The sequence below is a fragment of the Tripterygium wilfordii genome, chromosome 3 (assembly GCF_013401445.1).
Source record: "Tripterygium wilfordii isolate XIE 37 chromosome 3, ASM1340144v1, whole genome shotgun sequence".
Taxonomy (NCBI): domain Eukaryota; kingdom Viridiplantae; phylum Streptophyta; class Magnoliopsida; order Celastrales; family Celastraceae; genus Tripterygium; species Tripterygium wilfordii.
In genome coordinates, this window is record NC_052234.1 from 3,908,464 (window position 1) to 3,927,329 (window position 18,866).

Here is an 18,866-nt window from a genome sequence, read left to right on the forward strand (position 1 = left end):
CCAGCACTACATCTAATCCCACTAAAGTCATAACGTACAAATCAACACAGATTTGTATCCCTTGTATGCGAACTGGTACCTCAGTACACACTCCTTAACACGTCAACTGTTCTCCGTTCGCTACCCGTACATCAAAAGATTCAGTGGCCCTGATCGGCAAGTTCAACTTTTTGGCGACGCTGTTACTAATAAAGTTGTGCGAAGACCCATTATCGATAAGAACCATAATTGGCCGATTATGAATCCAGGCGCGAAGCCTCATTGTCCGGGGACCTTTGATACCCGTGAGTGCATGAAGCGAAATCAAGGGTTCCTGTGGTGCTGTCTTCTCATCACAGTCCAACTTCTCCTCACATGAATCTACCTCTTCATCGACGATGCAGGGCTCTATGAGAAAAATATGTGAAACATTGCACTTATGGCCGGGCACAAACCTCTCGTTACAGTTAAAGCATAAACCCTTTTCTCGACGCTTTTGGATCTCATCCCAAGATAATTTGTTTACCCCCGGGGGAATAGTCCTAGACGGAGTTCCCGCTGGTTTGGACGCCGCTCCTTCGGTAGGCAATGGACTCGGGCGTTTAAAGTCAATTTTGCTTCCCTTCTTCACATCCGCTAGATGATCATCCTCCATTCGTGCAACTTCGAAAGCTTTCTTTATTGTGCGTGGTCTACAAGCTCGTACTTCTTTAGCCAAGTCGTTCTTTAAGCCTCCAATAAACGTACCAACCAACGCATTCTCGGGCCAACCATGAACAAGATTGGCTTTTTTCTCGAAGTCCTTCAGAAAGTCGCGCAACTCACCAGTTTGTTTAACCCTTGACAATTCCTCATCATGATCGATGTATCCTGTTGGTCCAAATCTGACTAGGATTTCTTTCTCGAAGTTCTTCCATCGTATCTGCTTTTTCTTCTTAAGATATACACGTTCAATCCATTGCCACCATAAGTTAGCTTCACCTTCTAAATAAAAGGCTGCATAATCAACCCACTCACGTTTAGGAACCTCTTGATATTTGAAAAATTGTTGAGCACGGCTGAGCCAGGAGACTGGGTCCTTCCCTTTAAAGGTTGGAAAAACCATTCAAGGTTTACGTGTATCTGTGGACCTTGCCTTGCCGCCGGTGACTTCTTTTTCGGCTGAAAATGTCTCTTCAGATGATTGTGTGCCGGATCTCGAGCTACTATTGTCGTTGATGGATGCGCAATCAGAAGTAGCTTCCTTACTCCTGCGACGCCTTCTCTTGCTCTGACTCTTGACAAGCAATTCTTTCAATTCGGATAATTGTTGCTGAACCTCTTGATTGCTCAACTGGACTGCTTGTACGTTGGCTTCCAAGGTTTCAAAGCGTTCCTTGTTAGAACCCATTACGAATTCTCTCAATGAAAGCACCAATGATGAAACCTAAGAAACAGGATAGTTTTCCAATGCCGAACTTGCGGAGGGCACAAGAAGATTTTGAGAATGACTTCTCGAAGTTTTTATTAATTGTATTGATACCCTCATATGTTAATAAGACAGGCTTATATAGCCTTACAAACCAACTACGCCTATGACTAGAAAACCAAATATAATACTAATTCCTAAGACATATAATTCTAACTTCCAATCGAAATACTAATTATGCCAATATTACACTACTAACTTCACATTGGACTGTACGTTAGCCACTTTGATCCACAGCATTTTCGGCAATGGTTTCAAGCACAAACTCATTCATAGATTCAAGGTCCTGGTTCGTTTGATGGGCTGGCTTGCTGGGCTGTGCTGACAGTTGACTTGCTTGGCTGGGTTGGGCTTTGTTCATCTTCAACTTGATACGTCGAGCCCGATTGTAGGCATTCTTGAGCTGTCGCGCTTGATCCACATCACTCATCGTCGGCACTCGGCAGTCCAAAATACAACTCTTCCCGCGAGGATGTCAATCATTAGGGTTTTCACAATTAAGTGTCTCGGCTCTCGAGAGTGAAATTTAGAGGAGAAATCATCAACGACGAGCAAGTGATGGATGAACAACGAAAACTAGAAGAATTGAAAAGTAAATTGGATCAGGAAGTCGAAGAAGAAGTTGGGAAAGAGGCAGAGAGTGAAACGATGACGCCATGGGAGCAACACTCAAGAGTAATAAGCATCCCTCGCTACGATTACAACGCTCCGTCTTTGCTTCTTCAGCACTCTCACTCTGGCTTCCTCATAACCTGCTCTATAAGTGATACTCCTCACTTATTTTACTCCTATTTACTTGCCATTAAATTGTCGTTGTTTGTTTTGAGATCATAAATGACACGTTTATGAGCTGTATAGTTTTTCTGTGATTTCTAAGCGCAGGTAGGCAGTTCCACAATGGATACAGGTTGTTAAATTTAGCTGACCATCTCTATATATCTATGAGAATGTGGCTTTTGTCTGTCTGGAATTATATGCATATGCAATCTTACTTATGTTGTTAATGAATGTAGATATGATTCATGAATGGCCAATTCTCAGCCTTGGCCAATGAAGCAGTTTCAATTTTTTCAGAACTCTCGTGTATTCGGTAACTTTTGTTTTGATTCCTGTTCTTATCAGAAAGGGAGAAGAGTGCAACAAAAGAAGCCATATCCATACTTGAAAAGGTTTCTCACTCTATCTTGTTCACTTTGAGAAACACTGTGTAACATTTATGAGTGCTGATGTTGACTTTTTTTAACAAATAACTGGTGTATTCGTGATTATATTTTTAGTCAAAATAAAGTTCTGGCTAATTGATGCGAATGAAAATTAGAATATTAGCATACATCGAACGGAAATTTGTTTAAAGGATAACTTATTGGAAGTCCAAGAAGCCTCTATTTCTAAATATGAGAAGAAGCAATGCTGGAAGAACTTTTTTATCATTACACGACGCCATTGTTATGCATGTCTCTTGTATTTGTGAGATACTGTCTCATCAGAAATTTTAGCTGACCCCAAACTTTTGGGATAAAGGCTCGAATGATGATGATCATGACTATCTCATCAGAAATTTTCTGTTCTTTTTCTTAATTAAAACCTTTTAAGAAGAAAAATTATCGGCTATATATTTATGTCAAAATATTCATCCCAATACCCACTTACTACAATGGATCACATCCCGTAGATTGCTTGAGTGACATGTGAACTGCAACTTTAAAGCTGTCAGTGTTTTTATGTGCTCGGAGCTTAGAGCTTGGAGTTTTCGGGCAAGAATAAATCAAGTAGGAAGATCCTGCAGCTTGTGCCCTAAGCTACTTGTTGGCTAGTGTGGAAGGAAAGGAATTGTGGCACCTTTACTGACCAAGAATTGTCTCTCAGTCAATACATGGATAATTGGCTTAGCTGTCTTACATATTGCATGTCTGACATGTGTACTAATTTTCATGAGTGCATTAGCTCCATAGCTTTGTAATCCTTTCTTTGTGGATGGCACCAACTTGGTGCATCCCTGCGAAGGTAGTTAAAATCGCGATTTTAATCGTAAAATCGCACGATCATACGTTTTCACTACCTTGATCCTTGCAATAAAATCTCTTTTGCTTTCAAAAAAAAAAAAACTGCAACTCTAAAGCACTTTCAAAAAAAGAAAAGAAAAGAAGTGATGTCTGTGAAGAGTGTGAACTGTAAGTTTAAAGAAGTTGAAGAAGAAAAGGAGAGAGTTTACTTCACCTGTTAGTGATTCATTGTGAATTGGATTGCTGATATTATAATGTATTGCCAGTGCTTTCTCTATATAGCAATGTACTCACCATTAATTGCATATGCTACTGATCATGTCTATATCAAACTACTAATTATACCCCAGTGTGGAAATGCTTTCCTGATAGAACTTTTTTAATTGAAAGTTGCCTAGCATAAGGGGAAAAGGAAACTTTTTTTGTCGAGCTGATGTTTATTCGAATGTTATATATGCATATTGGAAATTGTGTGGTCAATAGGAAAGTATGTTGAAATTTGCATATCTTTTGGTGTCAACTATACTATTTACATCTGTTTGGAAATTTCTGTAGTTTGTTGGCCTATTTAATGGAAGCTCAGAAGCCCCTGATATTGCTAAGGAGAATACAACTAAGAGAAGAAAAATATGCACAGAGGAGACGGATGGACAATGTGCTGACACTGGGGAAAGTAAGAGCACTATTGAAAAATCAGTTGGTAATTTTCTGGTAAAAAATTACTACAGCATTTGGTTTCCAATAAGAATGTCTTTTAAGGTCTGATTCAGTGACTCACGTTGCTTAGATATTGTGCTTGATCATAGGTGAATCTCCGGAAGACAATTGTATCTCGTCTGTGAAAGCAGATACAATTATAGAAAGTGGTTCTGTTCTTTCACTTGTTAAGCTGTGTAGGAGTGGATTGGTTCTCCTTACCTCTTCTAAAGACAAGTCTCTTGACACGGCAAAGATAGTATCAAAAATCTTTCATTCTCTTGAGTCGGGGAATTTGAGCTCACCACTGTAAGTCATGTGCTTGCAAACTATCATGTTTCATTATGTAACACTCTTTTTGCATACTATGTTTCTGGTTTAGTTCTAGTTTTACTCTTCTTCTTAGTTCTATGAGTTCCATTAGAACTTATGTTCAATGCATCATATATGCTCAGATAGATGAAAGAGTTTAGGAATTGAACTATGCTTTCCGTGTAAGAAAGCAATTCTTCTATTCATACTATGGATGAGAAAGGGAAAATTTTCTTTCATTTAAAAAAAAGGAAAGGGAAATTTTCTGATTCTTATTTAGGACAGGCAACTTATTTATATGGAAAGCAATAACACAAGGTTGATGTAATTAATTACCAAAGCATGAGCATTTTCTGATTCTTATTTAGCACAGGCAACTTATTTATATGGAAAGCAATAACACAAGGTTGATGTAATTCATTACCAAAGCATGAGCTCCTGCAAAAATACCCTAATGTCATTGTCAATGAACTACTTTTTAGTTGGTCAAAGTAAGGAACTCTAGGAATTTACCACTGGAAAGTGGCTGTGGTACAGTGGTAGAAATATGATTGTTCTAAAAAAATGTAGGAAGTATCAAATTACTGCGAGGTCTGTGATGGCTCTGTGGATGGAAATTTTGTGTATATTTTGAAACCCAAGTTATTATATTTAAATTTTGTTGTTATCTGTTTTTAATATCAGAGCTGCCTGCATTGTCATCTTCCTTTTGCCAAAAACACTGGAAATAAAATTTATTTACAGAGATAAATTTATGAGGTTAAGTTTACAATATGTTTGAAAAATGTTAACTTTCACCCACAATCAATCCAATTTTGCACTTTGTCATACTTTCAATTACTTTACTTCTCTTTAGAGCCAGAGAAAAGCTGACGGGCATGATTTTTTGTCAAATGAAATTGTCAAGGTTTAAGGGCATTGAATTCTTATTGGAGTGGATATCTCACGGATTTGATAATATGAAAGCCTGTAGGGGCTTCCAAACAGTTATGAAAATCTGTTGACTTGCTGAGAATATGCTTTGAAGTTAGAGATTATGATATTAATTGTTTTGTTGATTAGAAGCCTTTTTGACTTCTTTGAAGGACATTATTATGTTGGTGTATAGGTTAGGTAATGGCTTTTGTACTTGGTCATGAATGGGAAATGTGAAACTTATCGAAAATACTGTGTCTTACAAATAACCAATTAAATTCTCGAACGTAAACACTAATGACAAATTGACAATGTTTGACTCGAACTACTAAGACCTTGCCTGCTAAACTAAAGACCATGACAATATATACTTATATGCTTTTGGAAATTTTAGTTGAAGCTGATGAGTGCTTGGTGAATTTCCCATTTTACTTCCCGTATATGTTTGCTCATATTAACTTGAAGGTCATTCCAATACTTGTTTTTTGTTTTGCTAGTTTTGTTGCACATAATAATATATGCTTAGATTTCCATTAGTCTACATATATGTTTTGATGAGTCTCAAGCTACATCTTTGCTGGGTATTTGCTATTCTAATTTAAAGTTTTGGTCGTTCTGTGACTTTATTGTGCTACTACACACACACAAACACATAAGAGTAACCATGAACTATGGTTGAACTGGCATTTTGTTGGTGTAGGTGGTGTCATCGCATATTTCCTATTCAAGCTACTTGTAATTTGAATGAGAAGGACCTGAGAGCAGTTGTGTCAAAGCTTGTCATTCAGTTTGTGAATGATAAGCAACAAAAACTTGCTTCACCTGTAAAGGTACAATTTTACTCTCTGTTATCGGAGCTTAGCTATAATATCTTACAAGATTAATGAACAATGAAGGTTGCTCAGTTAGGATAGTGGAAAGAAAATTTAGCATCGCCCTGTTTATATTCGAAGATGTCCAAGATCTATGTCAGTATTTCTTGGACCACTATGACAAAAGATAATAAGCATGTGCAAGACATTTATTATTCTTTGTTAGTAAAATTTCAGAGTGGAAAGGGCTGTGTGAAAGTTACCTAAAAGATGATGAGCAACCTTGTACTTGTGTCTAAGTACCAATGTGTTGACACTGAAAACAAAAGCGAGTAAAACTTAAACTGACATGAATCTGACTCAAATCCAACACAACTGAGATTTGACATGTGTTGCAGTTCAGTGGCAGGATTCTCAAAGCACAGGATCGATCTATTTAGGCATATCTCTGTTCGTATATTTTGATGGCCTGTTCTTGGTTCCTGGAACGAAGGTGCATCTGAGCATGATGAATGCCTACTAACACAGGATCTATGTTGAATTGCCTAAGTCTTTAGGCACTAAGTCTCATTGCTTGAGCTCACATTTATATAGCCCACAGGAAATTTGGATTCATGTAATCGTACATATGAGTTGGACCCCAGCGTCCCAGACTCTACCCTCTTAGTAACTCAATTATATGAGAGTTCACTGGAGTAGTTTGTGTGGCTAGGGCATTTACTCCCCCTGACATATCATCTTTTATTATCCCCTCATTGGGACAGATTCCTCTGCTATCATTATGCTTTCTTTCCATTTTCCTCCCAGCTTGACATCCTGTTATCATTCTGAATTCCTTATCGCCATATAATTTGCCTCACCTCTGTATTGTCTTTTAATCCCCTGGGCAATCGCAGCTTAATTTTATAACATGCATTAGTAGTTTAGTGACCTGCTCTAATTGATGTTGTGAGAAACTGGAATTTTCAGTTCTGCACATTTTATCTTAGAAAGGTTTTACTTTAATGCTTTTGTGTGTGTGTGTTTAACCAATGCTGACATTTACATGTATGACCTTGAAGTTTGCAGTAGGTTATAACAGAAGAGGAGTTGAAGAGACGGAGATGAGGAATCTAAAAGATGCTTCAAAGAATTCTGATGTATGTCCATTGTTGGACCGCAACAAATGCTTCAGTGTTGTGGCTGATGCAGTTAATGATGCCTTGCCTGACTCATCTGTGGACCTCAAATCTCCAGAGGTAAAAAAACTTGGTACCACTTTTGACATGTACATGAATTCTCGTACGTCATTAATTCTCCTAACGGAATGCATCACAGCTCTGTGTTCTTGTTGAGCTGCTGCCCCTTTCTGGAGTGCCCAATGGTTCGTTAGTGGTCGCTGTATCTGTTCTTCCACGAAGCCTTGTTACTACTAAGCCGCGGCTTTGCATTAAGGCACTTGTCTCTAATGACAATGCAAGACATGGAGGAAGTTGACCGTGGACAACCTAATATGACTTATTACTAGAAGCCAAGACTCCATCGAGAATCACAGGCTCGGTTACAATAACCACTCGCTGCATTAGCTCCTGATTGAGTGCCATTTTATTCTGGCATATAATACTTAAAGATCAGGATAGTGGTACTGGGTAGGACAGCTGGATCATTGCTCATAAGTGGTTCGTGCAATAACATTGAGAAAGCATTTTTATCATGATTCTGTTAAAGCCAGTACAAGGTTTTGTTCTTTCGGCTTGTATCTTGGATTGAGAAATTATGTTTTTTAATTGTCATGATTAGGATAAGTGGTCGGTTCATGGCCTGCTAATCACTGCAGAACACATACGAATAAAGCTAGGGCCATTACCTAAATATGGTTTACATGTTAGATTACATAAATATAGTTTACTCTATTTTGGGGAACAAATATAGGAAATTAGTGGAAAAAAATATATCTTCATCAGATTAACTGTGGTACAAAACAGCTATGGTGATTATCCGAATGCAACAGGGCCACATTCTCTAATTCGAGTTTCTATCATTCTGCCACATTCTCTTATTCAAGTTTCTATCATTCTCGTAATAAGAACATTAAATTGCTTAAACATGGGGGTTTTTTTATTTTATTTTAGAGAATAAATATAAAAAACTAATAAAACATATTTTCATCACATTACTTATTTTTTAAAAATTTTACACAATAGGTACAGTCCTTCTCCCTATTCGGGTAACCACTCTTAACATTATTTACTATTAAAATAAATATTGAGGGTTGAGAAAGTAAATTAACCTATGATATTAGTGTGCCACCGATTTCTTATAGGGTGTTTATTTAGTAGTTAAAATGATAAATGTAGGCATACATAAAACGTAACGGTGTTAGTGCAATAATAGCGCAAGATATCATGTTCTCCGAGAATGATTAAGTTAGCGGTTCATATTTTAAGAAGACCAAATAAAGTCATTAAAATTGGCTCATATATTCTGAAACCCAAATAAAATCACAATAAATTTGGCCAATATATTAAGAATACACACTCTTTTGTTGTTAATATTCGCCCAACACTTCTACAGCTCCTCGCCCAGAAAGTTAGTTTCAATTTGTCCATATTTGCAAAACATTTTTGTTTAAAGGAGGTCTTTATATGGTGTTTGGCATTGATTAAATCGTTTTAGTGCTTGAATATGTGGCATCTGTTAGTGCAATATTTGTGTCGAAGAGTCTGTTGAACCATAATTTGATAACGTTCTATCGAAGAGTCTATTGGACCTTAAGTCCCACATTTTTTATTTTGATGATTAAACATAATTTGTGCCGTTTGACTCATAGTGCAACATAATTGTATTTGACGTTTAAATATTGTTACTTTCTTTTTTTTGAAATACCGTTGAGAAATATGCTTCTCATTGGAAGCGAACCTTGGACACACATATGCCTAACCTCATCGATTGTCAATCAAACCACCTCTTGTTGGTTAAATAATGTTATTTAGTAATTATGTAACTTTGACAACTATGAGGTTCATATATCATAATCGAGTCTAAATCAATTTTTATATTCAATGGCATCTGATTGACATCAAGTTTGACACGCACATTATGCATCAGCACATTTTCATTATCACACACATTATTTGAGGAGGCCCACGGTCAATATGGTGCACACGACTAGGGTTCTTCCGTAGTATTTAAGTCACTTTTGGATATGGCTAAAGATACATTGAACATTATGAAGACCAACTTAGTTATAGTATTGTTTGCTAATATTTGTTTTATTTAATTATACTTTTACTTACGTGGATGGTGTATGATTAAATTGTCATGTCCTTGGCACCAGACTTATTAGGAATCACTTTGACATCTAATAAACTACATATAATTACGTTGCATACTTTATTAGAAAAAATTATAAGTTTAATCACGTGGAATTATATAGTTGGTTAACGATTAAAAGTTGGTCCAAGCCACTTAGGATCAAAAGGTAATCTTAAACCAGAAAAACCCTAATATAAAATTATTAAGTGGAAGAAGGTTATATCTAATTGTATGACCCATGGCTTCCCAAAGGTTGGTTCTCACTAGGGTATATAAACTTACTCGTGTTACATGCGTAACCCCCTTGGGGATGGGGTTTATATGCCAAGTCTACTAGGAGGACTTCAAGTGGTAATTTCAATTCTTATTTGTAAGTGGATACTTACTCGTATTGCATGTGTAATCCTCCTCTGAGATGAGATATCCATTGTTGCGATAGTAGAATTAAAAAGTTGATAATCTAGGACATGCATGTGTGAAAACTTACTCGTGTTGTATGTGTAACCCCTCTCTGGGATAGCAAGTTCCAGACGGTTAGACCTTAGTTTACACTCAACCTAAAAAAGAAGCCAAACATAAATAGTGATCGGCAGATTCAAGAGGCCCAAGAGGCTTAGATGCTTGAATTTTCTTTGATCAAGAGAAACTTGAGTCAATTAGGCAAGAAATTGTTGTTAGTTGATTCGTTATTACATTTAATTTCCAAAATTTGGGTTTTATTATTTTGTATTTATGCAAAAAAATGGAACAATCATATAATGCATTTTTGAATATTTTTAAATTTCAGATGTCGTCATTATTTTCTCCACTTGCTTCCATTCTCAATGACAATAAATTATCTAGACCAAACTATGTAGACTGAAAGCAAAACTTAGGCATAGTGCAAACCTCAAGGGGATACAAGTATGTTTTTGTTCAGTACTGTCTTGAGTTGGGCCTTGAGCCAACCAAGGAGGACAGGCTGGCTCACATAAAGTGGAATAAGGTCAATGAGATACCCAAGTGTTATATGTTAGCATCACTTTCGCCAGTCTAGCAGAAGCAATAAGAGAGCATGCAGACATCTGCATAAATGATCTACAGTTTGAATGAAATATTTTCTCACACTGCACGTCCTGCAAGACAATAGGTGATCAACAAGTTAATGAACGTCAAGAAAGCTGAGAGAACACCTATGAGAGAGCATTTGCTCAAAGTCATGGCATATCTTTGTGAAGTCTTGGATCTTGGCTCATAAGATCGACAATCACATGCAAGTAACATGAATCAGATGGAGATGACCCTTCTAGTTCTCATGAAGGAACTTCGATCTGTTGAGTAGTTATTAGGAAAGGAGAAGCAAGTCCACTTTAGCAAAATTTCTTATTCTGGGCACAAAATGCCCAAGAATAAGAAGAACCAAGCCACTGCTACCAAAAGCCCATTGATAGCAATTTTCGATCACTTACATAAGCAAACAAAATCTCAAATTAAATTATTCGCAAGCGCATAATGATTAACTCTATACCAACTTAGCAAAAAAAATTGATTTTCGAGAGATGGTTGATTGTAATTCAAGAAGGCAATGAAATTAAACAACGAAAGAAGAAAAACATAAACTTGTTGATTTTGATTGAAAAATAAATTTATAAAAACACTAGGTCAAAGAATCCATCTTAATAATCCTCTCTAGTTATTTCTTACATCACCTTTAATCCACACAATCGATGTTTTTGGTGAATCCACTAAGACATGAATTACCTATGGCATTTAGGCTAATTCGTTTATCTTAACATGTAATTTGGCTATGGTATCTAGACAAATATAAACATGCAAGATATCCTTAAGTTCAAGAATTCATTAATAGGTCATCTTAAACCCCAGGAGTATGGCATATATCCTAGGTGTTTCCAATTCCTAATCACTAGAAGCTGATCCCAAATCCCGTATGGTATCTATGCGAGCTTGTATCAAATTACTTACTTGAAAACCTAGTTGGTAGCCAATCATCCAAGCATTCAAATAAGTATATAACACGATGATTAGAAATCCAACATCAAAAGAGCAATCAAAGGTAAGAGCAATAAACAAACTAGAGAATGGTATTAAGACTTCATGATGCCCTAACAAAAGTGTTTAGTTACACATAATCATGAATGAAAACCAAAAGAAAGTTATAAGAAAGTTTAGAGAACACCAAGAAGAAGTTACAGCTGCCAATGGAGAGTTAGTTCAAGCCTACTATGAAATCCTCCTTAAATAGCCTCTTTAAAACCCTAAACTTCCTCTAAAATAATACTAGAACCTCAAGGAAATCTCACATGGTTTCTAAAACAATAAAACCCAACAAAAAAGAAATTGTTGACTTCTTTGATTAGGGAACTGGATTGCCAGATTTTTTGCACGTTTTGACCATGTTTCGTCCTTCAGAATACGCCCAAAAAATATGAAAATTAAAGCTTGATGTCTTAGCTTTCCAGGGCTGGCTCGTACATCTCTAGGAAATTTTATGAAATTTTCTAGACCTACTTCTTCACAAATAATACAGCTCTTCCGAAATTACACTTTAGGTCAGCTTGTCTTCAAAATCTGGGTCAATTGGCTTCATTGAAAAATTATAGAAATATTCTCTAACATTCTTCAAGTTCTTAGCTTCATTCTTCATTTGACGATTCTTCAAAATACTCAAAATTGACTGTTTTCCATCAAAAATCATTCAAGTGCTTCAGAAAACTGAAAATGAGAAAATATAGTAATAAGTCCTTTTTGGAGCCAATTTTCCTATAAAAACGAAGTTTAGAGAATACTAAAATGAGAAAATATATGAGCTTATCACCCATAAACCAAGAAAGAGGTAAGGTTGCGAAAGGGAAGGAAAATAGCAAAATGCTTCCATTGCAACAAAAAATGGGTACTAAAAGAGTGACTGTCCAAAGCTTTTTGCTAAGAAGCAAATTGCGGGTAATGATATATTCATTGAGACTTGTTTAGTGGTTGATTCTATTGTAACCTGAATTATATAGTATGGAGTTACTAATCATATTTTCAATTCTTCGCAGGAGTTCCAGGAGACCAAGGAGCTTAGTAAAGGCTAGGTCACTTTAGGGCTAGCTTCATTAGCCAAGATTGGAGCATGTAGAGTAGGAATAGTTACTCCATATTTTGGATGTAATATGATTTTAATTTTGAACAATTGCCTCTATGTTTCAGACATTAAACGAAATTTAATTTCAGCTACATATTTAATTTCTGATGGGTATGATTTATCTTTTCATTCTAATATTACTATTAGTAGGAAATCACGTGGCATTTACAACTTGGTCACATTAACCAAACAAGAATCAACATGATAATTTATGATGCATTCTTAGGCCTATTGATATGAATAGTATGCCGTAATGTAAATCTTGTTTAAAAGGTAAAATGACTAATAGGTTGTTTAAGCCAAAAGGCATTAGGGCTAATGATCTACTCAAATTGACACATACAGATGCACGTGAGCCAATAAAGATACAAGCCTGAGGAGCTTTTGAATAATTTATTAAATTTATTGACGATTACTCTAGGTATGGGTGCATTTATCTATTGCGCTGCAAGTCTGAAGCTTTTGAAAAGTTCAAAGAGTTTAAGGCTTTAGAGTAGAACAAATACATAAATACATCAAAGCTATATGGTTTGACCGTGGTGCCATGCTAAATGAGTATAAGTAGTACCTCATGGATAATGGAAGAGTTTCTCAACTTTCCGTACCCAGGACACCTCAAAAAAGGGGGTTGCAAAAAGGAGAAGCATTACTCTATTGGACATCGTAAGATGCATGATGTGACATGCTACCACTCTAGAATTCTTTTGAAGATATGCTCTAGAAATGACGGCACACATCTTAAATTTAATACCATCTAAATCTGTACCAATTGGACACCTCATACGATGCGTGTTTCTAACAAGTCCGATCCTAAGAATCTCAAAGTTTGGGATTGTCCAGTTTATGTACTAGCTAACAAGAAGACTAAATTTTTTCCAAGATTCATGTGTTGCTATTGGGTAGGATTTTTCAAAGTGACTTGTGGTGGTTATTTCTACAATCCTGAGAGTCAAAAAATACTTGTTAGGATGAATACTAGATTCTTAGAAGAAGAACATATAAATAGCTATGAACCAAGGAAAGTTGTCCTTCAAGAACAAGTACCCAACGATTCAGTTTCCAGTCCAACACAATATGAAGAGAATGAACAAATAGGCATAGCTGAACCAGATTTTGAAGAGAACCACACCATGGCCATTCAAACACCAAATTTCAAATAATAGATAAAGACAATTTATTCAAGGAATATCCATGGCCATGCAAAGAGTGGCCTTCACAAATATTACTACCTCAAGAATAAGCAACAACAATAATATTGAAACTCAAGAGTCCAAAGATAAGGAATCCCCTACCTCTCCTCCTTAGTGTTTTACCCAAAATTCACAAGATCACCCCACGTGAGCACCAATTGCTTTCCGAGTACTATCCATTGAGCTAATTACTCATAAACAATACAATTTGTCATTAACAACCCCAGAATAATTGATTCAAACTAAAAATTCTGAAATGTCCATGAACTCTAAAATCTCAAATCATCTAAATCCCCAAATACAAGTTTTTACGTTTAAGAGACTTACCAAGGGTATAGAAACAAGTAAAAGGAAGGGATTCAAGTTTCCTTTAGGCCTCCAATGATGCAAGAACTCATGGATTCGAGTTTGAGTTCTAACCTTGAAAATTAGACAAAAATAGGAGTTTGAAGAACATGAAATCTAGAGAGAAGAAATCCCTAATCCAACTTAGGAACAATTCAAGTTAGAAGGATCTTACCTTAATGGATGATCTTGGTTGATGGAGATGAGGGATTTTGAGAGAAAAATAGGATTTGGGGTTGTTTGAGTCGAGACATGTAAGGAAGTTACAAAAATTATGTGTTTTAAACAATTTCAAGTGGCCAGGTTTTCGAGAGGTGCCCAGACATTTAGAAAGGTTCCTACCTGTAGCTCTTTGTCTCACATTTCCCTTATAACTATCCGAACAGCTTAACCTACCGTCTGGACACTCCTACCTGGTACTTCTGACATGCACCATTCTGACTCTATTTTCTCTATAGCTGTCCGGACAGCTTCACATGCTGTCTAGACAGTTATACCTATTATCAATAAAATATCACTTAAAAACTACTCGTACATCCCCGACTCACTCGATATTAATTTCTAATGATTTTCAAACCTCAAATTTGCAATTCAAACTTATCTAACCAACTCAAATGGAGACATACTCAACACGTGTCGATCCTACAATGATTCTAAAAGTGCAGGGTATTACAAGACATGTGTTGTTCGGATGTCCAGACAGCACGCGCAAATCTACAATTCAGAACAACTTGTTTAAATAGACTTTGTAGGGTTTCATAAAGCCAATTGAGTGAGTGCCTCAAATAGATAGAGAAGAAGAAGAGAGAGAGAGGGAGCACAACACTAGAGAAAACTCCTAAAGAGAGTGAGGGGATCCAAGAGATAGGGGAGAGAGCAGCTCTTGGGTTTCGATTGTGTTGAGTGAGATTAGTTATTGTCTTTGTAGTCTTTCCTATATTATTTCTTGTGAGAGAGAGCGTTTGAAATAGCAAGATAGCTCTAGAGTGGGTTTTTTTCTTCTTGTATTAGGTGAGTCTCTCAATTTGTAATCTTCTCAATATAGTGAATAAGTCTCTATTGCCCAAGGACGTAGGCTTTTGCCGAACCACCTAAATCTTTTTTTCTATGCCGCTTTCTTGTTTGTTTTCTTTGCATTTGCTAGATTGAATTGTTTGATTTAGTTCATCATTAGAGTGCATAGTCTGTGGGTTTGGTGTTTTGTGTAATAAATTGGTATCGAAGCTTGGGGTTTGTGATTTTGGTTAGGGGTTTCTTCTTTTGTGATTTTCATTAGTTGTTTCGCACCTAAGTCTTGATTTCTACTTGTGATTGGCTAAATATTATTGGGTATGAAGATGAGTGAAGACGGTTTGAAGAAGTCTACATAAGATGTCGTGTCATCGTCATCTTCTATATTGGGTCCATCTTATAGAGGGGCTATATCAAATGTTAGGTTTGGAGAATCTAGAAGTCAATGAGGATAAAGCTCTACTACTCTTGAATTTCTTGCCTGACTCTTACGACCACTTAGTCACTACTCTACTTTATGGGAAGAAGGAGATTAAGTTTGAAGAAATTTGCTATGACTTGAACAACAATGAGGTCAAGAAGAAAGACAAGGAAGTTCATAGTGGCTCCTTTATTGATGCATTTGACAGTTAGAGGAAGGCCAGAGAGTGAGAAGACTGGGAAGCATGGTAAGTCTCGATCCAAATAGAAGATTGGGAGACTACCTAGGGATGAATATGCTTATTGTCATGAAAAGAGACATTGGAAAAAGGATTGTCTTGATTTGAAATATACGGAGGACAAGAAGGATTTCAAGGCCAATGTTACATTGAAAGGATGTGAGCATCAGTTTGAGACTTCATGATGGAGTCACTCGAGTGCATTCTTGATTTTAATTTCAATTATGTAAATTTTTTTTTTTGCAATCTAAATCGAAATTTTGAGACTTATTATTTTTTCATAAATACATTTACAAGAATTTTGTGTATCTTAATAAAAATAATATTATCTTAGGGTTATATTTGGAATACCTAAACCCAATAAAATTATATGTAGTTGTTATACAAATTCTATTCTTTTAAATATCCAAATAGCCATTATGACATGTGAATTTTCCAATCTTCCTTCAATAGATCAAGAGAAGGGCTACCAAGAGGATTCCGCAGAACATACATATCTTGCCTCTCGAAATATTATTCTTTACCGTTCAGCCCTATGACTAGGACTAATTTTTTATTCATTGTTCGTCTAACACCACCTGAACGATGGACGAACTCTCAAAGATGCATGATTCTTACATTGAGGCTTTTCTATTGAAAACATGTCATTGACCTGTGAGATGTGTACAAATATATCCTCCATGCCACACCTGGTAAGTTGGAGTGAGAGTTTATGTACTATCAAACACTCCAAAATCTATATTTTCCTTGAGCTCTTGGTTCCCTTGTATCTATCCACTAAACGTATTAGATTGACCCTTCAATCAATCTAAATACCAACACTTGATCTATAAGGATAATTGGGCACAGTTTCTTAGTAGATTAATTTGAACCTCTCAGTGGGTACATACACTTCCGTAACCCAAAAGTACATGAAAGACTATATTGTTGGTGTGCTCCCATACCCAAGTAGCATACGTCCAATTCATCGAGCATATCAACAATAGTGCACGTCTCACTCATTGATGAATTGAAACGCACACGCTATGATTATAAGAGTATTGACCTCCTAAAGCTTCATAGATATCATACTCCCACAGGTATAGGATAAACAACTCATTGATATTACTTTTCTGATTGTTCATTCCTACTTAAATCTATCAATGTATGTAAACTTACAAACCCTAGCACACCAATCCGAGAGTTCTCTACTACCTATATTAATAAAATGTCTAGCTTTGTTAGTCTAGTTGTGATTAATTTATTTTGGATGTAATAATAAATCGTGTGTATATATATACTCACACATAAAGTGTATATTAGTATCCAAAATTACTACGTATACAAAACATTCATATATAAATGAAATATGAAATGAAATATTTAAAACATAAATGCAATAATCAAATGTTTATCCATAAATTTCAATATCGTCATAATACATGAGGTTCGTTTGGTAAACGATTTTGGGAGTAACATATATGGTAACATATATTGTGATAGTATATATGGTGATAGATTATATGTTGTCTGAAATGTTGGTAGTGTTTGGTTGCATTTATGGTGGTAACATAAAGTTGTTGAAAATGTAGTGGCAAATTACTTACAGGGGTATTATGTATTTAAGTCGTAATATATGTAAATAAATACTGAAGTAAGTAATAAATAATTTTAAAAATTAAGATAAATAATTTAAACTAATATAAATAATTATAGTTAACAGTTTCATATAGTTTGTACATATAAATATTTTGTATCACTACCCACAAATAGAACAATGGAGAAAAGGAAGAAATGGCCTCTCTCCCATTTTGACTAGTTCATATCCAAGGGAACCGGACATTTTAATCCAAACTTTTATCAAAAAAATCCAAAAATCAATCAATCAACAAGAAGACAAACATGTGTTGCGTGATCAATCAATCAATCCACTTCCTTTCGCTGCACGAACGTCATTATTAAATTGAACTTGCATTTTATGTGATTTCTTTTATTGTGATATCGAGGTTCCTTGCTTTGAGATATAGCACCCATATTGTCACCATATAGGGTCATGGGTCTTTATATGCCATGGACTACCTCTAATTTCATAAAGAATTTTCTCAGCAACACAGCCTTATTTGTGGCTTCCGAATTTGCCATATATTCGTCTTCCATCGTGGATTATGTGATGCAAGTCTACTTCACACTTCACTACGATATAAGGGTATAATCTTTCGTTCTCTGAACATACTTGAATATATGTTTAACCGTTATCCAGTTATACATTTCATGTTAGATTGATATATACTGACTAACCCTACTGCATAGCAGATATCAAGTCGAGTACATAGCATAGCATACATAAGACTGGCAACTGCCAAAGTGTATGACATCTTACTCATTGCACGCTTCTCATCTTTCGTCTTAGGACAATCTTCCTTAAAAGAGAAACTCCATGTCTGAAAGGTAAAAGACCTTTCTTGGATTCATGTATTGTGTACTTGACTAATATTTTCTCTATTAGGGCAAATGCAATGGTGAAGTGGTATTGGGCCAACAAAGATATTGTCTTTTGCTGATGTGGCTGTATTGTAAAATGTGTTTTGCTTATGTGGCTGTATTGGGATAAGTGTTTTGCTGTTGTGGATGTATTGATATTTGATGTTTTGATGTAGTTTTGTTGTGGATAATATGGAGGAATGGAATGTTGTTGGGTTGGGTGGAAAGAGAAAGTGTGTGAGAAGAAAAAGTTTATAGAAATTTGTGTTTTGCTGATGTGGCTGTATTAGAATTCGTGTTTGACTTGACTTTTTGTGTAATAGAGGTGGGATCGGGCCAACAAAAATGTTGGCCCAGCAAATTAATTCCCATTGCATTTGCCCTTATGTAACTCAAGAAAGAGCCTAACGTTCTAAATCCACGATCTCCCATAAGATTGATGTCAAAAAGTAGCTTGCTTCTCCTAGGTCTTTAATGTTAAACTGATTAGATAATCATATCTTGACCTTTGATAATGCTTTTGTATCATTTCCGATAAGCAATATGTCATCCATGTAGAGATTTAGGAACACAATACTCTTTCCATCAAATCTCTTGT

At 35.9% G+C, this 18,866-nt stretch overlaps 1 protein-coding gene and 1 pseudogene across 1 annotated transcript; both read left to right on the forward strand.

The window, feature by feature from the left end:
• LOC119995536 overlaps positions 1-18,866 on the forward strand; it is a 198,402-nt pseudogene that overhangs the window by 136,823 nt on the left and 42,713 nt on the right.
• On the forward strand, positions 1,845-8,036 carry LOC119990063. Its single transcript, XM_038835883.1, has 7 exons — positions 1,845-2,210; positions 2,570-2,616; positions 4,006-4,150; positions 4,257-4,455; positions 6,074-6,203; positions 7,247-7,423; positions 7,503-8,036. The coding sequence occupies exons 1-7, from the start codon at positions 2,006-2,008 to the stop codon at positions 7,659-7,661; spliced, it is 1,062 nt and encodes a 353-aa protein (XP_038691811.1). The 5' UTR covers positions 1,845-2,005; the 3' UTR covers positions 7,662-8,036.

What these genes read in the sequence shown, in the direction of transcription:
- LOC119990063 (XM_038835883.1), top strand. Translation starts at nt 2,006, where the DNA reads ATGGATGAACAACGAAAACTAGAAGAATTGAAAAGTAAATTGGATCAG. An exon ending in CACTATTGAAAAATCAGTTG is followed by an intron (nt 4,151 to 4,256) that starts GTAATTTTCTGG and finishes GCTTGATCATAG; the next exon opens with GTGAATCTCCGGAAGACAAT. An exon ending in AACTTGCTTCACCTGTAAAG is followed by an intron (nt 6,204 to 7,246) that starts GTACAATTTTAC and finishes ATGACCTTGAAG; the next exon opens with TTTGCAGTAGGTTATAACAG.